We start from the raw sequence: 25,705 nt of genomic DNA on the forward strand, positions 1-25,705 counted from the left end.
GGAGCGCTAGCCTAGCAGGGAGTGTACCACGGCAGGGGACAGACCAGACATCTGTGTCCTCCGGGGTAAGATCGGACACAAGATCAGGGGGCAGAGGTCAGATGGGGGGTCCCCCCCTTCACCCCCATAGCAGCGAGGCGGGGCATAGGCTTCCACGCACCCACTGCTCTCTTATTGGTGGACTCGCTCACTTTGGCTCCGCCCACATTCATCTGCAGCAGCGGGGGCAGTGTCAGCGTACCACTCGTTGAACTGCATTGTGGGTAGTGTAGTGCGTTGCAACCGTTGGGCTCCGGGCCAGCTGCACTCTGCAGGTGCTCGTCGACCTGCGTGGCCTCCGTCAGGTCCTCAGTGGACAGGGAGGGTCCGAGGGGTCCGTCTTTGTGGGGCTCACGGCCCAGGGAGGAGCACGGGTGTCCGGGCACGGACGAGAGCGCGGTCCGGTCTGCCGGCGGGCCAATGTTCGCTTTGAGGAAGGAGAGCTGGTTCGGGGAAGGGGAGAGGGCCTTACCCCCGTCCGGGGTCAGCAGTGCGGGCCGGGTCTCCGCGGGCAGGACGGGGCCCGGGGGCCTGGGCCCACACTCTTCAAGTTTGGCCCCAGGCACCCCAGAGGGGAGTGTCTGGGGGTGGGGTATCGATCCAGCAGGGAAGGTCTGGTGGGGTGGTGGTGCCCCAGCAGAGAAGAGGGTCTGGTGGGGTAGGGACCCAGCCTGGAGGGTCTGGGGCTGGGGTTGAGACCCAGCCTGGAGGGTCTGGGGCTGGGGTAGGGACCCAGGTTCGTCGACTGCTGGTCCCTGCAGTTGTTGCAGGGGTTGCAGGGCTGTGGTTGAGGGCACCAGGTACAAGAGGGTGGTGAAAGGACCATCTGTGGAGCAAACCAATTAGCATCGGCGTTAGCAGAGGCTATGAATGTGACAGCCAACATTCAAACCTCGCTACAGCTAACTAGCGTATCACGCTACAGCCACCCTCGCTACAGCTGACAAGCTAACCCCTCACAGACAATCTTGCCCCGGCTAACGAGCCAAGATCACTGCAGCTATCCTGGCTACAGCCAACGAGCCAACCGTCCTACAGGTAACAAGCTATCCTCCTCAGAGAGGATCCAGTTGTTGTTTTTTTTTACCTTTGTAAAAACCCGTTTTCCCAAAGGTGATTTCAGAATGCCGATTTGAGAACGTTATTATCCAACTATGTTGAACAGATGTCGAGTTCTAGAAGTGATCGTTCTGAAGGGTTGGGCGTTGGCAGAGTACTCGTAACCTCGGAAGATTAAAGAAACAGTCTGCGCATGTCAACATGGGTTACACACTCAAATCTATTTTTTTTTTTTTATTGCCACTATATGAATCTGATGCTTGGTCAGTTACTGGTTGGTTACTCGGTTAATATGTTCACGGGTTAGTGGGTTTTCTAGCGGAGGGATGCACCGATAGGACGCTGCTACATACTGAATGCTATAGCAGCAGATACCGAGGGGAGCTACGGTGAACCTCGCAGTAGGAGTACATCGGCGCATCCCTCCTCTCTTAGTTCGTGACGTGGGGTTAGCAGCAAGCAGGGTTAGCAACGTCGCGGCGCTGTACATACTGCTGCTGGAGGGGCGGGACACGCAGGGGGGAGGTATGTTTTCATTGGCTGGGTAAGCGATATCTAGGCTGACTGAAGCCACACCTGAGGAAACAAAGGTAGAATCAGACCCTGGAAGGAGGGGCCAGAACGGGGTGCCATAACGAGCTGCCCGTTACAAACGATCCACCTGCAACAAGCTTTCTTAAAGGAGACCTATTATGGCGTTTTCCAAACAAGTAAATGTAGTATTTGAGTTCCAGAAAACATGTTTTTGAAGCTGTTTGCTGGAAACTTTTAGGAAAAAAAAATCTCGTCTACCGCTAATCCCCCCTGTTTCAGTCCCTTCAGAATGCGCAGTTTCTGGTGTCTGTACCTTTAATGCAAATGAGCTGCTGCCCATTGACCAATGAGCTGTCAGAGGACATGGAGCATGGAGGACAAGGGATTGTTGACGTTTGCCGAGTCATGGAGCTCTATATCTATATAATAATAATATTATATATGGTTTTATATAATTTTATATCTAATATCACGGCCAAAAACGTGCGCCTCGGATGATATTATGAATCATAAAGACTGCGTCTGACGTCTCTGGTACTTCCACAACAAATAAAGACTCATAGTGGGGGATATCTCGGCCATGGTTGAGAAGAATTGGGGGAAAGGAACTTTGGCCTCGACTCTCTGAAGTCCATGAACCGCGACATGGAAGCGAAAGGGATCGTACCCCGGGAGCTGAGCCTCCGGACTTACGCCGAGCTCCCTGCGCCGGAGCTGCGGGAGCTGAACTGCCGCCGAAGCTTTCCGGCTGCTCCGGCGGGTGTCCTCCGGGAGCTGAACTACCTCTGGAGCTTCGGCAGCAGTCCGGCGGGGGTAGCTTGGCGGCAGTCTGGCAGCTGAGCTCCGGGAGTACAATCCCTTTCTCCTCCATGTCTCCTCCTCCGGTCTACCGCCAAAGCTTCGGCGGTAGACCGGAGGAGGAGACATGGAGGAGAAAGGGATTGTACTCCCGGAGCTTAGCTGTGCAGGGCTGCTGCCAAGTTCCCCCCGCCGGAGCTGCTCGTCCGCTGGTCCCATGGACCTACCACAAAATCTTAGCTATGCTCTGATTGGAGGGGAGACGGGAAGTTGGAGGTAATATTCAACTGTGCCCCCTTCCTACGTAGGAGGGGGCGCCGAAACTGACTCGCTCGTTTGGTAACTGTAGGCGGGGTACTTTCAGAAATGCATGTCTCAGTCAGACATTTGTGTGTGTACGAGACCCAAAACAACACCCCAAATCCCAGGAAAAGTGTTGTTTTCATAATATGTCCCCTTTAACGAGGAACGTGTACCAAGCTCCCTGTAATCAGCTGCCTGCAACAAACTACATATAACTAACTACCTGTAATCAGCTGCCTGCATTGAGGTACATGTAACTAGGGGAGAATCTGTTAGAGCTTCCTGTAAGAGCTACCTGCAACTACGGGTGTACCTGTAAGAGCTACCTGTACCGAGGGGCGTACCTGTAGAGCTACCTGTAACGAGGGGCGTACCTGTAAGAGCTACCTGTAACGAGGGGTGTGCCTGTAAGAGCTACCTGTACCGAGGGGCGTACCTGTAGAGCTACCTGTAACGAGGGGCGTACCTGTAAGAGCTACCTGTACCGAGGGGCGTACCTGTAAGAGCTACCTGTAACGAGGGGTGTGCCTGTAAGAGCTACCTGTACCGAGGGGCGTACCTGTAGAGCTACCTGTAACGAGGGGTGTACCTGTAAGAGCTACCTGTACCGAGGGGCGTACCTGTAAGAGCTACCTGCAACGAGGGGCGTACCTGTAAGAGCTACTTGTTAAGTACCTGGGTTTGGAGGCGGGGCTCCCGGTTCATACGCCATGTGCTTCAGTGTGAGGACCTGTTGTCCTGGTAACGGACACAGGAAGGAAACAAGGCCGGCTGGCATCATGGCGGTGTGGAAGGCCGGAGCTGGAGAAACGAGGATCAGATGGATCATCTCCGCAGAACACCCCCGAGACCAGAACCACTAGAGCCTGACGGAGCTATTTACCTTCTCTACTCTCGCTCCACCCGACGGGAGGGGACGGCGAGGGGGACAGAGGCGGAGAGGGCGGCTTCCTTCGGGTCAGGATGTTGGGCACGGTCTTCAGCCTGGACGCACTGTGGGGGGACCTGGCTGTAGGAGGGGGGGGCTGCGGATCCAGCTGTGCAGTACAGGGTGGAGCTGGGAGCTGGCTCCGTGGTCTGGTGGTGGACGAGAGGTCCAGCGGCGTGTCGGTCTCTGCTGGCCGGAGTCTGGGTCGCCTCACCTCCAGCTGCCGCTGCTTGGCTGTGATGCTCTGAAGCTTCTCCAGGATCTTCCTGGTTGACCTCCCTGAGAGCGAGAGCGAGAGCGAGAGCAAGAGAGAGAGAACCAGAAGAGCTGACCACACCGCACAGCAGCCAATCACACGGCATCTACCAAGCCCCAGACCAAGACACACAACTATACTACAAACAAAAATACACTGATCCAGTATCAGCATTGATGTGAACACAGTACTCTGATCCAGTATCAGTATCGATATTAATACACAGTACTCTGATCCAGTATCAGTATCGATGTTAATACACAGTATACATAGTGTATACTGGGCTCTTTAGTGGTCTCTCTGGTTCCTTAGCGTTGTACCAGGTCCTCCTTGGTTCTTCCTGGTTCTTTAGTGTTCCAACAGGTTCTACTGGGTTCTTCCTGGTTCTTTAGTGTTCACCTAGTCTGGCTGAACAGAAGTGGACAGCGTCTATTGCTTAGCGGCCGATTTGGCCGCGACTCCTCCCCTTCCGGTTGCTGGCGTTCCCGTATTGTGCTCCCCCTCAAACTCGGAAACTAGGCAGTATGCCGAGTTTTGAAGAGGACTTTGACGGCGCTGTAAAGTTGGCATGTTTGGCTCTTTCCGTCGAAAATTGCAAAGAACTGCAAAAGATTTGCTTACAGCATTTGCTGAGGAAGAAAGATGTTCTATTTTGCATGGACACCGCTGCTGCTTCCCAGGCTTAGCCCCGCCCTAGACGATTGTGATTGGTTTAAAGAAATAAAAAAAGGCCCGCCCAGTTTCCACACGGATAGACGGCTCGAGGTAGCGTGGCTCCAGACCATTCTACTTGCTGTAGTTTGGTCTGGCTTTGCGAGACTAGTGTTCACCCTAACCAGGTTCTCACCAGATCTAACAGAGATGGTGTTGATGAGGCGGGCTCGCTGGTGTCTCAGGGTCACCATAACCTTCTCACAGAGCTTCTCCTCGTCCTTCAGATCACAGATCACGCTGTAGGCCTGCCGAACACAAACAGAACAATAGGTCATACCAGAAGTACTAGTAGCAGCACTAGTACAATTACTAGAAGCAGCACAAGTGGTACTTTTGTTTTCCTACCGAGGCCAGGAGTTCCGTTTTGGTTGCGGTCATACAGTTGAGTTCAGAGCGTAGAGACTTGTAGGCCGTGACCAGACACCTAGAAAGAGACACCGGGTTAGCATCTAACCATCAGATAGCCGTCTGGTTAGCTGCTAACGATCAACGCGTGCCGATCGTTATGTGCGCGTCAGGTTCATACTTCTTGTCATCCACGGTATTTGATACGTCATCCGCCAATGCCTCAATGTCGACCTTGCCGTCCTGCAACAGATCGAAAATGTCAACAATCCGCAACACAATCCGAGTTGGATGCGCCCCACGGTATGGACGGTGGTGGTGGTGCATTACACCAGGGCCGTTGTTCTTACACCACGGATGCTGCTGCCGATGTAGTCGTGCGTGTCTGAGGGAAGGTTCTCCTCATCGGAGTCCGTCTCTTCCATCCGAGCCGCGACCCCGGGAGCCAACGGCGGGTCACTTCCTGTCCGTCCCGGTTGCGCGTTCCCAATGGACAGCAGCAGCAGTTCTCTGGAGACGGACGCCTCGGACCTCCCTGGAACCAGAGCACGGGTGGTGTGTGAGGGGAGGGGAGGTGAGGTGGGAGGAGGTGAAGTGCGAGGGGTTTAGGGGCGTGTGAGAGGGTGTGAAGGGGTCGAGGGGCGCTGGGTCACCTGTCCTGAGGGCCAGAGCCCTGATGCGTTCCCCTCGCTGCCTCCTCAGTGAGGCCGCGACGTTGAGTCGCGCCAGCTTGCCCTCCGAGCTCCTCAGCTCCAGCAACTCCTCACGGGCCTGGGCACGGGGAGACGTAGCGTTACCTTCCTGTTCTGCTACCGGAAACCCTCAACTGCTGCGCAACAGACACCTTTGTGAGGGTAACCGTGGGGACCGACCTGCTTGATGGTTGTGACTTTGGGAGACTTTTCTCCGAGCCCCATCTCCTTCTGCAGTCTGGCTACCCCCACATCGATGGCCTTTCTGCATTCCGTCTCCAGGAGCCTGAAACGGCTGTTACGCTGTGGGACACAACACAAACCCTGTAGCGCACTGACAACACAACACACCACACACAACCGCACACACTACTGCTCCCTAGGGCTGGGCGATGAATCAAATTTCGATTATTGATTTTTTGATTTTTTTTTTTTTATGTTTTATAGAAAGTTGATAGAACAGCTGGATACATATCTGTACCTTATTTTAGATTTCAACATTTTCTTTTTGACAATTTTGTGTATTTTTTAAAGGCGAAATTTCAAAGTTCTCAGCTACCAAGTGTTTTGGGGAGAGACATGCTGAATAAATACATCATGTTTTCAAACTCAATAAAAATGATCCAATGAATAATCATGATTTCAACATTGACCAAAATAATCGTGATTATGATTTTTTACTCGCCCTACTTACCCTGTCTCGCCTCGCGCCGTCGCCCGGCCCGTCCTCCCGCTTGCTGTCCGAGGTCGAATCGCTCAGATCACTGGACGACAAAACCACCACGTCATGCTCTGCCCTCGGCACAACGGCCGACGAGGCCCTGGAGGATATCCTAGCCACGCCCACATGCCCTTCATTCGTCAGGACATCGGACTCGTTGTCCACACAGATGATGTTCAGGTCAGTTCCGCTATTAGCGATCTGTCCAATGTCGCCGTTCTGGTCGGTTCCACCGGAACCAGCAGCTCTGACGTTCTGGTCGGTTCCACTGGAACCAGCAGCTCTGACGTTCTGGTCGGTTCCACTGGAACCTGCAGCTCTGACGTTCTGGTCGGTTCCACTGGAACCAGCAGCTCTGACGTTCTGGTCGGTTCCACTGGAACCTGCAGCTCTGACGTTCTGGTCGGTTCCACTGGAACCAGCAGCTCTGACGTTCTGGTCGGTTCCACTGGAACCAGCAGCTCTGACGTTCTGGTCGGTTCCACTGGAACCAGCAGGTGTGAGCGGGGGAAGCTTGGGCAGGGGGAGACTGAGCGACGCGTTGCTGCGGTCGCCGGCTGAGACGAGCCGAAACCTGCAGGTTCCCGCTGACGGGGCGGGCTTCACAGAGAGCACCTGAATCACCTTCCTGGGTCCGGTCGCGGTGATGAAGATGCTTTTGCGGTCCTCGTTGTTCCCGGGAGTCCCGTCACGGCCCTTCGGATTCCTGAGCTGGCTCAGCGGAACCAACCGGATCATCCGCCCGCCTGTCCTCTGAGAGGAGGGGCCCGGTCCCGTGGTCCCGACCCGCAGACTCTGCAGGTCTGAAAGAGGAGACGGCGTCACAGTTCAAACACGGCACACACACACACACCTACACGCGCGCGCACACCTACACACACACACACACACACACACACCCCCCACCCCACCCCCCGGGCCGACGTGGCACCACATGCTGCTCACCGGAGGCTGGAGGGCTGGTAGCCGTGGAGACCGTAGCAGTGCTGGAGGCGGGGGGGGCTGGGGGCTGGGTGGGTACCACCCGCCCGGTGAGGTAGGCTGCCAGCCGGTTGGCCGGGTGCAAGGCTCCCATGCGCCCCAGCTGGACCATAGCGTTGGGGTAGGGCTTTCCGTTGACCTGTCCCGGGACACCAGCAGGAAGGACACATGAGTGACGGGGCAGATATGTCCCGCCCCCTCTTGTTTAACAATTAGGCAAGTTTAACAATTTGCCTAATATTTTCCCTCCGATCACCCCAGGTGTCTAAAGAAGTTAATAGATATATACCATGCCATTTAGATGTGCATTGATGTTTTCTTAAAATGAACATAGCCAGTCGACCCCCCCTCCCCCCCCCCCCCCCTGCTATACCCAAGACCAAGGACATACTGCAAGCACAGAACACAGCTACATGAAGAGCTGCTCGCGGTCCCAAAGGTCACCCACGAGTTTCTGCGCTTCACATTTCCTGGTAATCTGCATGAGTATTTACACAATTTGCCGAAGGACATTGTGCATGTCACTCATGATGTCCTCCAAGGTGTCCTTGTGTCCATGCTGGAGCACGGCTGCTAGTCGTCGCTATCAGACAGGAGCTATGCTGCATTTGTGCATCTGACAGCCGATAGTGCCTTAGCTGAGACCTGCCGGACAGCTGATAAAGCCGTGATCAATCAGAATCAGAAAACTTTATTGATCCCCGGGGGGGAATTGTTTAGTTTCAGGTGCGCCGCACAAAAGAGAAATAACAAGCATAGAAGATAAGATTATAAAATAGAAAATTATCAATAAAATACAATAAATAAAAGTAAGAATAAAGTAAGAAGTGGACATCTCTTAGTGAAAGTGGACATCTCTAAGTGGGTTATAATACAATATTTAAATTCTGTTGTATGTCAGATTATCAGAGGGAGGAGTTATTGATTTTAATTACAGGGCATAGGTTAGCAAGTACGATGTTCCTATGAGCTTTGATCATCTATGGTCTTCTTACCTGCACCAGTAGGCTGCCTCCCCCCGCCGCCTTCAGGTTGGCTGAGAGGAAGCCTGCGTGGGAGAGTCCAGAGAGGAAGGGCAGAGCCATCTTCATCATCCTTTTTTTAACCTCCTTCAGGTTAAGGTCTTTGTCCATCTCCACCTCCTTCTGAGGGTCCTCCTCAGCTTCCTCTTCCTCCACCTCCTTCTGCCAGGGCTCCAGAGCCTCCTCTTCCTCCACCTCCTTCTGAGGGTCCTCCTCAGCTTCCTCTTCCTCCACCTCCTTCTGAGGGTCCTCCTCAGCTTCCTCTTCCTCCACCTCCTTCTGAGGGTCCTCCTCAGCTTCCTCTTCCTCCACCTCCTTCTGAGGGTCCTCCTCAGCTTCCTCTTCCTCCACCTCCTTCTGAGGGTCCTCCTCAGCTTCCTCTTCCTCCACCTCCTTCTGAGGGTCCTCCTCAGCTTCCTCTTCCTCCACCTCCTTCTGCCAGGGCTCCAGAGCCTCCTCTTCCTCCACCTCCTTCTGAGCGTCCTCCTCCGTCTCCTCTCCCTCCACCTCCCTCTGCCAGGGCTCCAGAGCCTCCTCTTCCTCCACCTCCTTCTGAGCGTCCTCCTCCGTCTCCTCTCCCTCCACCTCCCTCTGCCAGTACTCCACGTCCTCCTCGCCCTCCACCTCCTTCTGCCAGTACTCCACAGCTCTCTCTCCCCGAACCTCCTCCTGATGGTCCTGCACCGTTTCCCCTCCCTCCGTCTCCTCGCCTCCCGTCTTACTTGGGCCCGTGGGTCTAGTGGTGGACCGCGGGGTTTTGGAGGGGTCTGCGTTGCCTTCGGATATGTGGACCTTGTAGTGGACGACGCCTTCTCTGATGTTGAAGCTCAGGAGTTTGACATGGTATTTGCCGATCCGGAATGGCGTGTGGAGTTTCTCCTGGGCCATGGCCTGGCAAACAGCCTTCAGAACCTGGTTCTGAACTTCCGTACTGGGCCATCGGCACTCGGCCACGATCACCAGGTGCTTGCTCCGATCTGGGGGAGATTCTGGAGATTAGAGTCGGGAGAGATGCGAAGCCAAACCAGTGATTCGCTAAAGGAAGCTCGACACCTGGTTATAGACGTTATACACCTGGTTACACCTGACCTACGCCCATCTACACCTGGTGCAGAGAGGTGAATCCAGGTGTATGACAGGTGAAGAGCAGTGTTGTATCAGTCTTCACCAGGTCTAAAATAACATCATACATCAGTGTCACACCTGTCTACACCTGGTCACACCTGGTCTCACCTGGTTACACATGTCTACGCCTGGTTATTCCTGTCTAAACCAGCCTACAACTGGATAAACTTGAGTACACCATCTGTCTACACATGGATATACCGCTCAACCACTTGTTTCACGAGTCCACACAAGTCCATACTGACCTACACCTGGTTGGACCAGGTTATACCCGGTCCCACTTGTGTACACCTGGTTATATGAGGTACCTGTCCTTTTGGCCGTCGTCTTCTTCAAGACCTGCGTGTGTTCTTCCTCCGCTTCCTGGACACCTTCCAACTTCTGAAACACAAATAAAGCTGGTTACCAAACCAGCCAATCCAGACTACCCAAGCTTCCCAGTAGCCAATCAGAGTCCTTACCCGGGCGTGGGTGAGCGTCTTCCTCCCTGTGTAACCTCGGACCCGGGCACAGGTCTTCCCCTTCTTCCCAGCCCCGCGTCGCACCTGGAAACACAGACTAGCTCAGCCCACGACAGACGCTTTATCCTGAGGGCTCAGATAAAGGATAAAGCCCTGTGAGGAGCATCTCTGCTCCCCTAGTGTTGGCGGACGTGTAGACATCATGAGGCGTGCAGACGGTAATGCAGTTGTGTTCTGTACCGGATGTGGTTCTTTTGACCTTCGATCCGAACAAGATGAACTGATTCTGCTGGTGCCCTAAACTTTTGAGGCTATGGCAAACCCACAATTGATTCCAACTATTTGTGACAGGACAATTGTGCGTAACAATTGTGTTCAACTATGACCAGCAAACACTGTTGGGGGTGTGACTCGAAAATGTTTTGACTTGCTCACTCGCGTCGCTGCGACCTACATCGGAAACATGCGTCAAATCCCCCAAAAGGCAGGTTTAGGGTTCTTCACCCGAATGGGATCGACTGATTTAGATCATTGTTGCGGTTCGGTGGACACTGTTCCAGGGTTATGCTCCAGGAGATCTAGACTGTTCCAGTGAATGGGCTCGTACCTGTTTCTTCGGGGGTATGAGGTGTTCTGGGGTGAACGTGGGTTCAGGGTCCACATCTCCACCCTTCCACAAGGTGCGCACCGGCTGGGCTGGCTGGGCCACGCTCTCCGTCTCCTTCAGGACTACACCAAAGAGAGACGAGAAGGATGGCCCCAGTACAACATATACACCTGATCATAAACGCCCTGTACAACTGATATCATCACCCTGTGCCCCTGATCATAAAGACCCTGTACACCTGATCCATTAACACCCTTTACACCGATCAGTAAACCCCCGCTACACCTGATCAATAAACACTCTAAAGCATATCAAATCATTTCATAAAGCTTAATAAATAATTAGCACGTAGATCTGGTGGACCTCCTATGCAGGCTTCTACAGAACCTAGACAGGACTAGAAGTACGCAGGCTGCTACAGAACGTGTAACCCACCATAGGCCATCTTCATCCTCCTCTTCCTCTTTCTCCTGGAGGGGTCAATTTCCGAGGGGCCGGAGTCTGACCCGTCCAGGTTCTTCAGCAGGACCACCTTCTGCCTCAGACAGCTGCAACCCAGCATGCAATCCATCTTGCCGCAGTGGGTGATGAGCCGGGATTGGGCCAGGCTGGAGCAGACGCAGCCCAGCAGACAGAAGTCTTTGAGACAGGCTGGGGTAGGTCGCTTCACCAGCTGGATCGGAGCAGTAGGGTCTTCACGTACGAAGCCCTAGGGGGAGAGGAACACCGTGTCTTGGTCAGTGCTTCACATTGAAAAACAAAAACTAGGGCCCGACCGATTCATCGGCCTGCATTTTTTACATGTTATTGCGCTTAGTATCCTGCAGATTGCGCTCCTACTCGCCTTGCTAACTAACAACTTTAGCTGGAGTAAAAAAGAGGAGATTGAATTTTACCGTACAACATGAAAGCACGCTCGCTCAGGCAGCTGCGCACTCACCTCACCAATGTAAACAAGACGCGTTGTTTGAGCATGTTGTGCCTGTTTTTCTTTAGGTCCCAGGCCATGTTAATTTGTTATACTGTAGACTCTAACGGTGAGACCATACTGCTCAGCACGCACGTGTTAGTCACTGCTCACGAGCGCAGCACATTGGGAGTTAGTTATTTATTTTACATTTTACATTACTCATTTTTTACTGTAAATGTATTCTAAAACACTCAAAGGTTCTGCATTCAATTCACATATTCATCAAAAGTGTTTAAAGTATATTTAAGGTATCAAAAACTACGTTTTATATGCTTTTTTTTGTTTTGTTTTTAATCGGCCGATTAAATCGTAATCGTAATTTTTCTCTGAAAATAATCGGCATCGGCACTCAAAAATCAATATCGGTCGGGCCCTAACAAAAACCAAAACAAACTTTAAGCTAGCTAGCTGAGCGGTACAGGAAACTAATCACAGAAACAAAGTAAACTCTTAAGTGAGATTAAGTATCTGTGAGAAGACTCCAACAGCTCATTTCCGACCCTTCAGGAAAGCCCTTCCTTGAGTCGGTGGATGTATCCATCTTGCGTTTCAATCATGTCAACGCGAAACAACGGCACCACCACAGGTGGTGAACGCAGCCCGGCTCACTGCTGGGAGGGGCTATCTGTATTGAACAGAGGCCTTACCGCTAGGGCTGGGTAAAAATATATCAATTCATCAGTTCTCGATTCAATTTCGATTCAGAACTTTTTTGAAAAAAAAGAAGAAGAAAATTCCATAAAAAAAGAAAGAAAAAAAGAAGCATACTCAGACCCCGTCCACACGAAGCCGATTTCATGGCGAAACCGCAAAGGTCTTGTACGGTTCGGCCTTCCGTCCACACGAAGCCAGCGAATCCGCTGACCGAAACCGCAAACTTCTGAAACCACCCTCGGAGGTGGTTTCAAATCTATCCGGTTTCGTTTTGGTTTCGTGTGGACGCCTGAAACCGACTGAAACCGCAAACCATGACATCATCGCCCCACCCCTCGACCTCCTAGCCAATGGCTCTTAAGCCCGCGGAGTCTCAGAAATCACAACAAAAAAGATGATGGCGGACTACAAGCTTGTAATCGTTCTGCAGCATATCATGTCCCTTGTTGGGTTGCTAAGCCATTATTTATTGAGAATCTAGTTCGCCATCGTAGAAGAGCTGTTTGTTTGTGTTGTTAGTGGTTCGGGGGGCAGCCTTTATGCGCATGCTCGCCTCTTCTTCTTCTGGATTTGTGTACCAGAAGCAGCGCCCCTTATGGGCCTGGAATGTTTACTACAGCGTTTCTACAGATCTATCCGGTTTCGCTTGGCTTCGTCTTTACGGAGATACTTAGAAACCGGATAGATCGAAACCGTAACGGTTTCGCCCGTTTCGGCTTCGTGTGGACGGGGCCTAAGTCATTGTAATCTAGAAGCGAGTATTCCTAAATGTACATGCACTTTTACATTTGTCAATTTTATGATTATTACTTTTATGCTGCAAGTTTAGCTCAGGAACAATACTATACATGGTGTATTCCCTTATTGCTAGTTAAAGCACAAAGAAATGGTTAAATAATATTTTTCGGACTACAAGCCGCGCCTTTTTTCCCATTTTTCGATTCTGCGTCTTATATAACGGTGCAGCTAATCTATGGATCTTTACAGCTAACGGCCACTAGGGGACCTCCTAAATCTATGGATTTTACAGGTTACAGTCCACCAACTTTAACTCTATGGGTCTATGACCGGTCCGCGCCCCCCCACCTTTAAGCGGCGGGCTCCAGCGCGGCTTATATATATACACATCATTCAATTTAGCTGCTGCGGCTTAAACTCCGGTGCGCCTTATAGTGCGGAAAATACGGTAGGTATTTCCGTGATCTGCACGTATTATTGAATATATATCGAAGCAATTGGACCAATATCGAATCGAAATCGAATCGAACGAAGACCTAAAGAATCGAATCGAATTGAATTGTGAGGCGCCGGGCAACACCCAGCCCTACTTACCGCCGAGGTGAAGAGCGACGTGAGGGCAACGGAGGCCCTCTCCTCGGTGACGCAGGTCCGGGGCCGCCCCTCCCACACCGCTGCCTCCTCCAGGTCCCTCTGCTTTAGCAGCGTGACGGAGACCAGGGCTCGGGGCGGCGGCGGCGGCGGCGGCGGCCGGCCCGGGGACTCGTCCTCGGCCAGGCCGAGCTCAGAGTCCGACTCCAGCGGAGCCAGGTTCTGAACGCCCCAAGCGAGGTCCTTCGACACGGGCGTCTTTGGCGTCGGGAGAGGGGAGGGCGACGACTTCAGTTTCTTTGTCTTCTTCGAGGGGGCATTGGCCGGCGTGGAGACGGGAGAGGGTGCGGTCTTGGCTGGGGATGGGTGTGCCTCGGGTTTGTCTAGTGTCTGGGACGTGAGGGACGGGACTTTTGGGGGCGTGGCCAGCGAGGCTTGAGACGTGGCGGGGGCCGGGGGCTGGGCGAGGGACACTACAGAGCTGTTGGTCGGCGTCGAGTCCCCAGTGCCTGCAGCTGGTTTCGCTTTCAGTTTGAGCCCCGCGGTCTTCTGCCTCCCGTCTCGCCTGAGCCTCTTGGTGGGGGTGGGCGGCAGCCTGGGCCTCTTGGAGGGGGGTACGAAGCTGGAGATGAGGGCGGAGGTGGGCGCGCTGAGGGGCTGCTTCTTCATGACGCTGCCGAGGGTCCGGACGTAGCTTGAGCTCTGGACGGGGAGCTTGTAGGCCACGGGCTCGGGCGGGGCCTGGGAGAAGCTGGAGGCGTGCTGGTCGAGGAACTTACCCTCATTCTCCAGGTACTCATCCAGCATGTCGCTGCAGAAGGCTGACAAGTTCTTACTGGGATGCTCGGCCGAGACAGCAGCTACGACATGAGACACACCCCGATTAAATGGTTGCTGCAATTCTCCAGCATGCCAAGATTCTAAACGTTTATTGAGAGCGTGTGTTTAAATCGGTGAGTTACAAACCTTCGGGCCTGGAGGACGAAGAGGATGTAGACGACTCTGAAGGAGGGAACTTCTCTCTCCAACCCTTGATTTGGGTAATGTCTGAGGTCTTACCTGTCCTAGAAACAAAGTCCAAGCACACACCTGCAGAAACAATATGGGTATGTTATTATAAAAGGGCGCTTCAAATATTACAAGACATCATTGTTCATTGTTTTGAATGCATCCAGCACAATATAGGAAAATGCTAACCACAAGCAAGCTAACATCCCACCATAGGCTAGGCTATCCCATTGTAAAACCTTTTCATCTTATTGCTAACCATCTACCACAGGCTATCCCCTTGCAGGCCAAGCACCCACCACTGGCTGAGCGAACGCTTAGCACACTTACCCTTCACCACTGGCTAGGCTAACGTCATTGAAAGCAAGCCTCCCACCAGAGGTTTAACTGACCCCTAGCAAGCTAGCCACCCACATAGGCTTGGTTAATCAGTAGCGAGCTAACCACCAACCAAAGGCTGGGCAAAACCATAGCAAGCCAACAACCCATCAAAATATAGGCTAACGGATACAAAGCTAACCACCCACCAAAGGCTAGGCAAACCCATAGCAACCTAAAAAGCCACCAAAGGCTAGGCTATCCTATAACTTAAGAGGTGTAGCCTAGCAACACTTTATATGTCACTGCTAAAACATTAGTGGATTCTCACTCAGACGAGGTGATGTTGGCGGTGATGCTGCCCGCGCTGTTGGAGCCTGCGCTTCCAAGGAGAAAGGATGAGGAGGGATGGGTAGACGCACCCCTAGGTACTGCAGGTCTATAGCGAGCGCAGAATCCAGTAAATGCATCTTCAATCCGACTGGAGTTCACACAAATTGGAAAAAATGAAAAGACTCAAAGGTAAACAATGGAACCCATTCTCCTCTTATTTTGAGTCTAGGGGACTAATGCAGGTCACAATTCGTTTAATTGTCTCAGTTAGGGTTGCCGCATATACCGCAGGTATATGGTATAACCGGTGTTGAGGCCAACACCGAGTAATCGGTGTTGGCCTTAACACCGGCAACACCGAGATATTCTTTATTTTTTTCCAGTAATAAAAAAAAATATTCGCCGTCTAATACGGCCTACTTGATTAAAAAAATTATAAATTATTATTATTGATGTGTTTTTTCATAAAAAAAAATATATATATACAAACCTAATAGATACCTAATAAAGCGTTCGAACGCACAAGACCGGTAACCATAGCAACGCCGGTAAACAAACCCCGCGAAACCCAATCCCTACGAGAGCTCCCCGCGCTACGGCCATCCGGAGTCCCCCAGAGCTTTTGGCCGTGATATTATATATACAATTATATTATACTATTATATATAGAACGTTATAAGACGCCGTCACCGAGAATTGGCGCGCTGCCAATTCTCCTGTCACCGAGTGTGACCGGTGTTGACACGAGTGTATGAAAATGACTCGGTGTGAAAATGTCCACACCGCGGCAACCTTAGGGTGCACTCCCACTAGGCCATCTGGCCGTGGCCGTTTTCACACCTAACCGTGCTCAAATCTGCCAGTGTGAGTGTGGCCAGTCTGGCCAGGCCCGGCCAACTTGGCCACTTGGGAGAGGTGTGCTGCTACGGTACGGGCCGCCACGGTACAAATGCTAATGAACCGACACGCGCACACGCACGGCTACGCAACCTGAGCTGGATGACGTATAGTCCATGCGACGACAATGGACATAATAAAGGCGACGAGCCTTCTTTCCCATTAAACGGTAAACATGGCGTCAAGCAGTTCAACTGTTGGTTCACGTTGGTCCCACAGAGAGGTCGAGTGTCTGTTAGCCATTTGGGCAGACGATGCTATTCAGGCACAGTTGGAGAAGACCCACAAGAATTCCGAAATCTGACTTGCGGCAGACTTTATTATGGTCCATGCAGCGGACGCTTGGTGATGACGTGTTACGACGTGATGACGTATGTACAAGAGCCTACCGTGGCCAGGCCACAGTTTCGACAGCCAACGGCCACGGCCAGATGGCCTAGTGTGAGTGCACCCTCAGTCTCAGTATTGAGCGAGAACGCCTAAAACGATTACGACGAGTCAGACAGGCCACAACCTCGGGGGAGGAATAATCCCGGCCTGGATCAAATCAACTAGGATATGACTATGGAACGCCCTCCCTGACCACCTGAAGGCCCCACAGACTACAGCTGTTTTTAAAAAAAAAACGTAAGACTTATCTTTTTAAAAAAGCCTTTTGCTAATTTCCCTTTCACTGTTTATGCATTATATGTTTGAACCCGTTTAATTTTTTTTCCTCTCTCTTAAACTCTGTAGCACTTTGAGATTTCTGAATGTAAAGTGCTCTAAAAATTAAGGATATTAATATTATTATTAGGATGATGATGATAGTCCCGTATACCAAAAACGATCAGAAAATAAAAGGTCCAGGTTGAGAAAACGCAGTTTGTCTTTAAGGATGAAGACCATCAGGGCTGAAGGATGCGAGGACCCATGCTAGGTAATTAAACGTGGCTGTTGTATGCAAATGTCTTAAATAAGAAAAATAAATATTGAATAAATCATACCCTCTTGCAACACAGGGTGGATGACCTGTCTGTTCTTCATGAGCTTCAGTTCCAATAGGAGAACCTTCTGAAAGGCGGCGATGCTCTCCTTGTAATCCTTTACCACATCACCTGAAGAAGCATGTTCTCCAGTTGCAGTAGCCCCAATCTCTCCCGTGTCTAGCGGAGGTGTGCTTTGTGGACGAGGTTCTCCCTCTGATGAGGATGCATTTGGTTGAGGATCTTCTCTGGAGCTCTCGAGAGGCTGGGTCCCTGGGCCGTCATGTGGTTCCTGAATGTGGAGCTTCAGTGCTTCCTAAAACGAGTGGCAGAGGTTTTGCTCTAATTAAAATGGTTATATAAAAATACGATTAAGAGATAGATTTCTAAAGCCCTGCCTGTGAAACTATTGAATTTGTTTGTTACTCGTGTTATCAAATATTAGAGAGGGAATTGTTTGTTTGATATTATAAAGGACCAAGATATTCTGAAAAAACTCCACTGTATAACCCATCGAATACATCAGAACTTAAAAACAGAAATACTTGAACCGAGATTCAGCTCATTAATCACCAAGTGGTTCAATTTGGAACAAACTTAACACCAGCTAATGTAAGGGCAGCATTAGGGATCTTTACCTTGGAGGTAAAGGAGACGAAGAGCTGCTCCTCCACTTCCTCCAAGCTCGGCTGCATCTTGGTGTACCCGGGGTCGGAGCCGCTGGGAGCCGTTTCGGACGGCTCCTTCCTACCCTTCTTCCTACCCTTCATCGGCTTGGCGGTTGGTTCCGGTTCTGGTTCTACTGGAGGGAAGGGATCCGGCCTCGGTATTGGGACGGCGAGGGGAGGCGGCGGGCAGGGAACCAGAGCAGGCTCCGCCCTTACGACTTCGGCCTCCAAGAGAAGGTTGTTGTGGTCGTTGGAGATAAAGGACAGGAGGTCGGAGAGAGAAGGGCTAGGCGACAACGCGCCACCATCCAGCGATGAGAAGCTCGGGGACATCGAGAGCTGGAGATTAAGGGGAGACAACTCTCCCGGGAATGGTAAGGACTGGTATTCATCTTCATGCAGCAAGGGGTCAGGGGTTACAGAGGGTGCTTCTTGGCTGGGCTGATGCTGGGGGCATAGTGTAGGAGAATGGGTTGTGGGGTAAAAGTGTGCATACGAGGTCAAAAATGGGTCAGGCTGGGGAAACAGCGAGTGCCATTTCAGGGTAGTGTCGACGGCTGATGGAGACGCTAAGGTTTCTAATCCGAGAGACACATGTAGGGGGGGTAACGGTTCTGATGAGGAGACGGGAGACAGTGATTCAAAACCTATGGGGGAAGAGTCTGGTAGGAGGGAGGCAGGTCGATTGGTCGACACACATGGAGCTATGGTACTGGAGTCTGTAATGTCAGCCAGGATTGAGTCAATGGCTGTTGGCAACCCTTCAGGGGCAGAAGTGGAGAAATCTATTTGCTCAGAAGTAGATAATGACAGATCGATGCTTGGTAACACAAGTGTACAATCCGGTACCTTAGGTTTAGGAACCACAATTTGAGGAGCCAATACTTGACCCTCTTGTGTTGGTTCCGGGTGATGCAGGGTTGACCGAGGTTGGGAACCAACAGTGGACCGGTCACAAGGGGCCGTTTTAGAGGGAGGTGTTGCCTCAGGGGGTGGTTTATTTAAGGACTCTTGTCTGGTCCCCACATTCTTGTGTTTTGACTGATGTTTTGACAGGAAGCGGGCGAGAGCTGGAAGAGGAACAAGCGCCGGTCGCTTGTGTGGCCTCGCATTTACTTCTGGTTGAGGTTCAGAGTCACTCTTGCTGTCCAATGAAGACATGACCGGCTTTATTGGAGATTCAGGGGCAGGACAAGCAGCCGTTGTTGACTTTTCATCGACTGCAGGGCAAACTGTCGGAACCGGGCGCTCAAACTCAGGCACCTTTACTTTGCACGTAGATTGCATACTGGTGACCATTTTGTCCAAATTGCATCTTCGCAGGGAGACGTGGGCCTCTCGGATCAGTTCAGAAAACAACTTCCGAGAGGGCTTTGCCTGACTGAGGAAAGAAATGAATAAACATTAAACTTCCCACTCTAGACTTTTCAGTGAAATAATAAACTAGCATTATATAGTTGCAGTCTGTGTTTTAAAACAAACAGGACGATGCAGGGAAGATTGTTTGCATGTCAAAAGCTTTCTCCAAGAAAAACACACCAATAAATAGATGGAAATGGCGTGAAAATGATATGCTAAGTGGTTTAGTCAGATCCGTAGGAGTCCCCGTTAAATGTAAAGTAGTGTGAAATACAGCACCGTCTGAAATGTTGAATTTAAAGGTGCCTTTTTCGTTAACCCATTCCGGTGCAGAACTATTACAGTCAGTACTTACAGGAAAGCCCATAAACATGCATTAATTAGTGTATGGATTTTCCTAAAAAAAGTACTGCCAAATGGAAATTACTGCGGTGAATTAAATAAACCATTATGATACGAGAACCCTCTGTTGCAGTTGAGTGGCTGTGAGCCTACTAGCTTCCATATTACTATATATAGCAGACCCTCCAGGATTTCGCAATGTTGCGATTTGCAACTTCAACGCAACAACCAATCACCGCGAATTCAGGTCGGTGTCGCGATTTTAACCAATTCTAACCAATCAGTGGCGTCGTCTTGAACTGACGACGACAAACTACCTTCCGCCTTACTTCCGTGTTTGCTACTTCAAGTGATTCAAGCATTCATGCAGCATGTGCATGTCCAACGTTTCACACTTGCAGACCAAAATAACTGCGGATCCCGAAAAGGGATCGGCTTACCTCAGGATGTAGAGCAGTTGTCTTGTAACCGAAAGGTTGTTAGTTCAATCCCCAGCTCCTCCTAGCTGAGTGTTGATGTGTCCCTGAGCAAGACACTTAACCCTAACTGCTCCTGACGAGCTGGCGGTTGCCTTGCATGGTTGACTCTGCTGTCTGTGTGTCAATGTGTGTATTAAACGATGTAAGACGCTTTGGATAAAAGCGTCTGCTAAATGCCCTCTTGCGCTGTAATCGCAACAAAAACATTAAAAACACTGCAACTTTTTCGAAAAGCTCACGCAACATCAGGCATTTTGGACCGCAACAATCTCAGAAAAGGCCCGCGAAATCCTGGAGGGACTGATATAGCCTACATCTTGGCTACGGTTCAAAGGATTGTGGTCTGAACGATTTAGCTAGTTTGGTAACTGGGCTAAAAAGTGGTTTATGTGTGTAACAAGAACTACATTTTCCACTTAGCATCATCTTACCTAGACAGTTCTTCAGTGGAGCTGGTAGCTGCAGGTATCAAGGTATCTGAATGCTGGTGGTCTGCTACTGGGGAGCTTCTAGGCTTATGGTTTGCCAGCAAATACTTTAAACTCTTCTTCACAAGAGGAGTTTGATTATTGGACGGGTCTGGCTCATTGTTCAAGTCTTTGCTAGCAACTGATTTGGGCTTCAGGGCCAGGAAGCTTGATCGTTCATCTTTAAGCCCTTTAGCAAATGGGTTATAGTTTACCTTCAATTGTGTAAACCGTGAGTTCTGGTAAGCAGTGACTGCAAAAAACTCAGTCTGTGGAAAAGTGAAAGTAGCAACCCGAGGTCCATTGAGCTTGAGATCCTTCTTGCCGTTCGCAGAAAAAGGGACGACAAGTAAGCGAGGTATGTAGCGATGCTGTGGATGCAGGACAAGGTTTCCCTGGCCGGGGATCACGTTAGTGAGCTTGAGTTTATAAAAAGACACCGGCTGCTCCATCCAGTGCTGCCCTGTGGACGGTGAATCAGGGTGAGAGAATGCCTGACTCTTCAAATGGCGTGATGCCTTTCCAGCGACCTGCCATTGGTGCCCAGTCCATTCGTACCGGCTGCTGTCCAGGGGCTGGATGTCCACCAACAGAGAGTACTTCTGAGACGCATCCAGGCCTGAGATGCGAAAGCGGCAGTAGGGAAACATCCGGCTGCCATCTTTAGTGAGGATCATCTCCGTCTGGCACCTGAAGAACTTGTTCCACATGACGTTGTTGTCCAGGGTGACACTCACGCCGTGGCAGCTGATCATGGCAGGCAGATTCTCCAGGGCCGCTGTAGTGGGGGGGGACTCGCCTGTCGAGGGCATCTTTATGCAGTCTTCCACTTTGTCCGTGACAATAGTTCCATCTCCTTCTTCGGCCTTCTCAGGTTTAAGGAGAACCAACGACGGAGCAGGAAGAGGAGGCTTTGAGGCTTTTCTATAGCCATTAGTACATTCCTTTTGAAACACCATCTCCTTACGCTTCTTCTTGGTGGCCATGAATGAAATGCAGACATTCAAAGAATGGCGAATTCTGATTCACAAAAAGCCTGCAGCCTGAGACCCCAAGAGAACAAGAAGGTTAATCAGTATGTATCCCGAAATACACTTTATTCATACAAACTATTATTAGCAAGTCTGGTTTTATACAAATAAACACCATCCATGGTATCGGACTGTTAAGAACAGGAAGGTAAGGAGACCCTCATGGATGGTATATCGTTGTGTTGAGGTGAGTAGCTGTAGTGGGCGTAGTTAGTGTAATGTTGAGGTGGATGGTGGTTGTGCACAGGGTTACAGGGTAATGTTGGTGGTTATTGCAGTTGAACAATATTATGTTTTCATTTGCTGGATATGCATCAAGGTGATGCATCACATATACCAGTTATGAAGATCACACATATTACAAGAAGCCCAGTTCATGTTAAATCTGATTATCATTCTAGTGTACTACTTGACCATTCAATCTAAAAACTGCTAGCTTATTCCTGCAACAACCGCTGATGCTAAGCTAGCTAGATATTCCTTTCCGTGAACCAGTCAAGCAATTAACCTTCCCATCAACACAAGAGGGAATAATGGCTATTACAGCCTGTAGATCGTGACATCACAGATGACTTACTGCCTCAGTTTCAAAAGGAGAGGAGCACAGTAATGCTATTGAAAGTAATTGTGTTTTGGTAATTTTTAATTACTATTATTAAACGGCTCTCCTCAATGCTGTGGAACGTCCCGTTCACCTGCATGGGCCTTCCCGAGTTCTGGCTGTGAATTATTTTTAGATAATTGACTGTTGCCAAGCATATAATGACCGTTGTCAAGGAAAGCAAATTATTTTGCCTCCGATTCACGTCTTTGTGCCTACTCCGCAAATAGTCCGGTAACTTATCAACCCCAGCCCCCTCACAGTAAAGAGACACACTTTGCGAAAGATTTTTTTTCATTTTGGCAAGTAGCTGTGTAATAAGCGGGATAATGTATAATGTCAAAAAAAAAAGACCCGTCAGGGCAAAGCAAGACATCTCCGCTTCGTGTCGGTGTCCCGATAGTGACTGACGTTCTATACTAGGGATGTGAATAACTCAAGTTTTTCATGGACTGTTTTCAGAAAACGCTTTTATATGCTATAAGACCCTATAGTATCTGTGGTATAAAGGCCTGGACAAATTTCAAATATGTACACTTTATGTTGAAAGTAAAGACTGTCGCGATCCCCATTAAAACGAATGGCGCGGTGATTCGGTCTTCAAAACGAAGGCTGGCAAATTTTGAAAAATCAATTAAACTGTAATCAGACAAAGCGGTTATATGCTATAGTCCCAGGCCTAGAGTATCTGTGGTATAAAGGCTGGTATGAATTTCAAATTATAAATATTTACAATGCATAACGCTAGCTCTCTGGCTCATAGCTGAGCTGACTAGAATACCTCCCGTTACCAAGTCGTAGCCAAGTTACGTCCTATTTACTGGAGGAGTGAGCGTTTCCGTTGCACAAGAACCTTACGGGAGGTTAATGATTGTTCCAAGTAATGCCCTTCGAGGTGTCCAACATTAGTACCGTCGGTTAATTATTGTTAATTTGAAGCGGAAAAAATGTTACCGGTCCAAATCTTAAAAATCGGCTTTGACCCTTGGAAAGAATAAACGAATAATCAAATATTCTGAACCATCCCTATTCTATACATTAGCCCTTACATATTTGACATTATGAGGAGACGTTGTGTTTGAGACTGCCACTGTGCTTCTAATCCGGGACTTTGCAAAACCAAGTTTTGGTATAGGATTGGTAATGGTAGAATTATGTTTACTTGGGATTGTTAATTACGGCACTACACTTTTTTCATCTCGAAATGGCGAAGTGTTGTCATCCAAAACTCCCATGGTGCATTGTGATGTACAAGCCCCAAACATCAAGTTAGCACCTTTAGCATTTACTCATGCCGGGCCTTAACGTCTGAATTAATTTAAAGCATCCAGTTCAGGTCAAAACTGAAGTAGGCCTAAATTGAAGCCTAATAAAAAAAAAAAAAAAAAAATTTCCTATTCCCGTACGACGTGGCGGCCATGAAACGCGCTCCCGCCTGGCTGTGACTAGCATGTTTATGTTTAACTATGTTTCTTATGCAGTAAAATTACAGTCATATATAGTTATGTTATATCCAACACACACGTTTAGTTATATATATCCAACACACAACTGTAGTAATATATTGGATAAGTAAAAAATAAATAAAATAATAATAAGACAAGAAGAAACCCATCCTGCTGATGCTGGCTAACACGATCGTCCGTCCAACACACACCACACGGCTCAGGTCGTGTACGACGGCCCGGGTCGTGTATGTCGGCCCGGGTCGCATGTCGGCCGACGACAAACCAAACCGACGACTCGACACGATCACGGACCTCCATCACTAATCACCGCGTGTTTTCGAAAACATGGCGGACTCCGGCCCAGAATGGAAGCCGTCTTTCAACCCCAAGCCGCAATGGCTGCAGTCTGCCCCCTCAACCCAGCAAGGCTCCCCTTTCCTCGTCTCTCCCCGTCCATGTGCTGGGCCATGCACAAGGATTACCTTCTGCATCGTCGCATAGATCGAGTGCTTCGACGGGGCGGTTTACGTTCCGCTGTGGTCTTCGAATGGTCTCCAGTCGGAAGGAGCAACATCTTCTACTGAGGGCAGAACGGCAGGAACGTGTTTGTTTCCAAACCTACGTCACCAAACTCCCCTCCATCGGGGATGCGCAGTACCCGCTGCGCAGGCCCGTTCGTTCGCCATTTTGACGCACGGTTCAAAACAGGCCGCTCGACAATCCAGGCGACTCCTCGTGTTTCATTGGTTATATCGATTGTTCTGATCGAAGAGAGGCGCGGTTGGGCGGGGTGGCAGTCTGGGTCGACGGTACAACTGTCCACCGGGCCGCGGTGTGTCGGGGCTGAGGAACCGGAGGATCCTGATGGACAGACCTCGCCAGCGATGGACGGAGCCCCGGTCTATCGACCAGGCCCCGGGGCGTGTCGCGGCTGAGAAGCCGGGGGATCCCGGTGGACAGACCGGGGCTCCTTCCATTGCTATCCACCGAGGACGTCGCGGATTCACCGGTCACGCCGCGGGGCCTGGTGCACAGACCGGAGCACCGTCCATCGCTGGAGCGATATGCATAGAAGTGTTCATATGAGCTGGAGTAACAATGTCCTTCACTACTGATGAATGTAGGAGGACAAGTCTGAAGTGGAGCGATAGGAAAGAGCATCTCCAGAGTCCAGAATGGAGATGAAACCATTTTTAGGAAAGAATGCAGTGCCCATGAGAACTGGTTTGAGAAAGGTTTGTATGAACAATATAGCCGTGTGAACAATAGGTAGTTAATCGAATAGAGCCGCGTGTAGTGACGGCTGAGGGTTTATACGGAGGTTACTTAGTATGGGAATAGAGCCATGTGTAACGTTAGTAATAGTCGAGGTCTTAGTTTAGGAATAGAGCCACGTATAACGTTTGTTATCGTCGAGGTTAGTGTTTGAAAAGAGCCATGTGTATGTAACGTTAGTAATGGTGTTGGAATAGAGCCATCTGTAACCTTAGTAATAGTGTTGGAATAGAGCCATCTGTAATGTTAGTAATAGTGTTGTAGTAGAGGCACGAGTAACGTTAGTAATGGTCGGGGTAATAGTAGAGGTTGGTGTTGAGCCGTAGTGGAGCTTTGTACCCACAGAGTCAGGCGGACTCCATCTTGAGACTACGGGTTCTTCACTCGGAAACGCCTTGTGGTTTCACTGGAAATGGCGGAGACACCTGGCCGTGTCACAGATCGCAAAATCCGCCCAAGAGCCAAACTACAAGACAATAACTCACCGGAGATCGAGTGCCGAATTAAACCCATGGAGCGTTATTGCGCTTCCCTTAGTATAACGGGACTATAGTAAACGTGGAGCTCGAGCACCCATCTAATGATCTCGGTGTTCTGGTCCTTCATGTGGGTGTGGTGCTGAGGAACGAGCCTTTATATGAAGTGGTCGGTTGTGTGTCGGAATGTGGTAATTTGTGTATGAATATGGTCAGTTTTGTGTGTCTGAATGTGGTCAGTTGTGTGAATGTGGTCAGTTGTGTGTCAGAATGTGGTCAGTTGTGTGTCAGAATGTGGTCAGTTGTGTCTCTGAATGTGGTCAGTTGTGTCTCTGAATGTGGTCAGTTGTGTCTCTGAATGTGGTCAGTTGTGTCTCTGAATGTGGTCAGTTGTGTGTCTGAATATGGCCAGTTGTGTGTCTGAATAAGGCCAGTTGTGTCTGAATGTGGTCAGTTGTGTGTCTGAATATGGCCAGTTGTGTGTCTGAATGTGGTCAGTT

General features: G+C 50.2%; 1 protein-coding gene across 7 annotated transcripts in view; it reads right to left on the reverse strand.

The window, feature by feature from the left end:
* mgaa (MAX dimerization protein MGA a) overlaps positions 1-25,646 on the reverse strand; it is a 26,599-nt gene extending 953 nt beyond the window's left edge. Inside the window, exons 1-25 of one of the 7 annotated variants that reach the window (XM_060051292.1) lie at positions 23,937-25,646; positions 20,339-21,417; positions 17,698-19,108; positions 17,081-17,375; positions 15,196-15,345; positions 14,505-14,627; positions 13,542-14,398; positions 11,021-11,294; positions 10,586-10,707; positions 9,979-10,062; positions 9,826-9,898; positions 8,366-9,369; positions 7,335-7,509; positions 6,363-7,192; positions 5,849-5,971; positions 5,630-5,747; positions 5,327-5,511; positions 5,158-5,219; positions 4,977-5,055; positions 4,765-4,876; positions 3,617-3,940; positions 3,409-3,534; positions 1,591-1,674; positions 786-865; positions 1-743 (exon numbers count right to left, since the gene is read on the reverse strand). The exon at positions 1-743 is cut by the window's left edge and continues 953 nt beyond it. In XM_060051292.1, coding sequence (XP_059907275.1) covers positions 84-743; positions 786-865; positions 1,591-1,674; positions 3,409-3,534; positions 3,617-3,940; positions 4,765-4,876; positions 4,977-5,055; positions 5,158-5,219; positions 5,327-5,511; positions 5,630-5,747; positions 5,849-5,971; positions 6,363-7,192; positions 7,335-7,509; positions 8,366-9,369; positions 9,826-9,898; positions 9,979-10,062; positions 10,586-10,707; positions 11,021-11,294; positions 13,542-14,398; positions 14,505-14,627; positions 15,196-15,345; positions 17,081-17,375; positions 17,698-19,108; positions 20,339-21,360 — 8,373 coding nt within the window. In that variant the 5' untranslated portion in view covers positions 21,361-21,417; positions 23,937-25,646 and the 3' untranslated portion in view covers positions 1-83. Of the gene's footprint in view, positions 866-1,590; positions 1,675-3,408; positions 3,535-3,616; positions 3,941-3,961; positions 4,317-4,747; positions 4,877-4,976; positions 5,056-5,157; positions 5,220-5,326; positions 5,512-5,629; positions 5,748-5,848; positions 5,972-6,362; positions 7,193-7,334; positions 7,510-8,365; positions 9,370-9,825; positions 9,899-9,978; positions 10,063-10,585; positions 10,708-11,020; positions 11,295-13,541; positions 14,399-14,504; positions 14,628-15,195; positions 15,346-17,080; positions 17,376-17,697; positions 19,109-20,338; positions 21,418-23,936 lie in introns of those variants that run through there. The other 6 variants (XM_060051291.1, XM_060051295.1, XM_060051294.1 and 3 more) reach the window with 6 other exon arrangements.
* Between the last annotated feature and the right edge of the window lie 59 nt (positions 25,647-25,705).

This window comes from Gadus macrocephalus, chromosome 5 (assembly GCF_031168955.1).
Source record: "Gadus macrocephalus chromosome 5, ASM3116895v1".
Classification (NCBI taxonomy): Eukaryota; Metazoa; Chordata; class Actinopteri; order Gadiformes; family Gadidae; genus Gadus; species Gadus macrocephalus.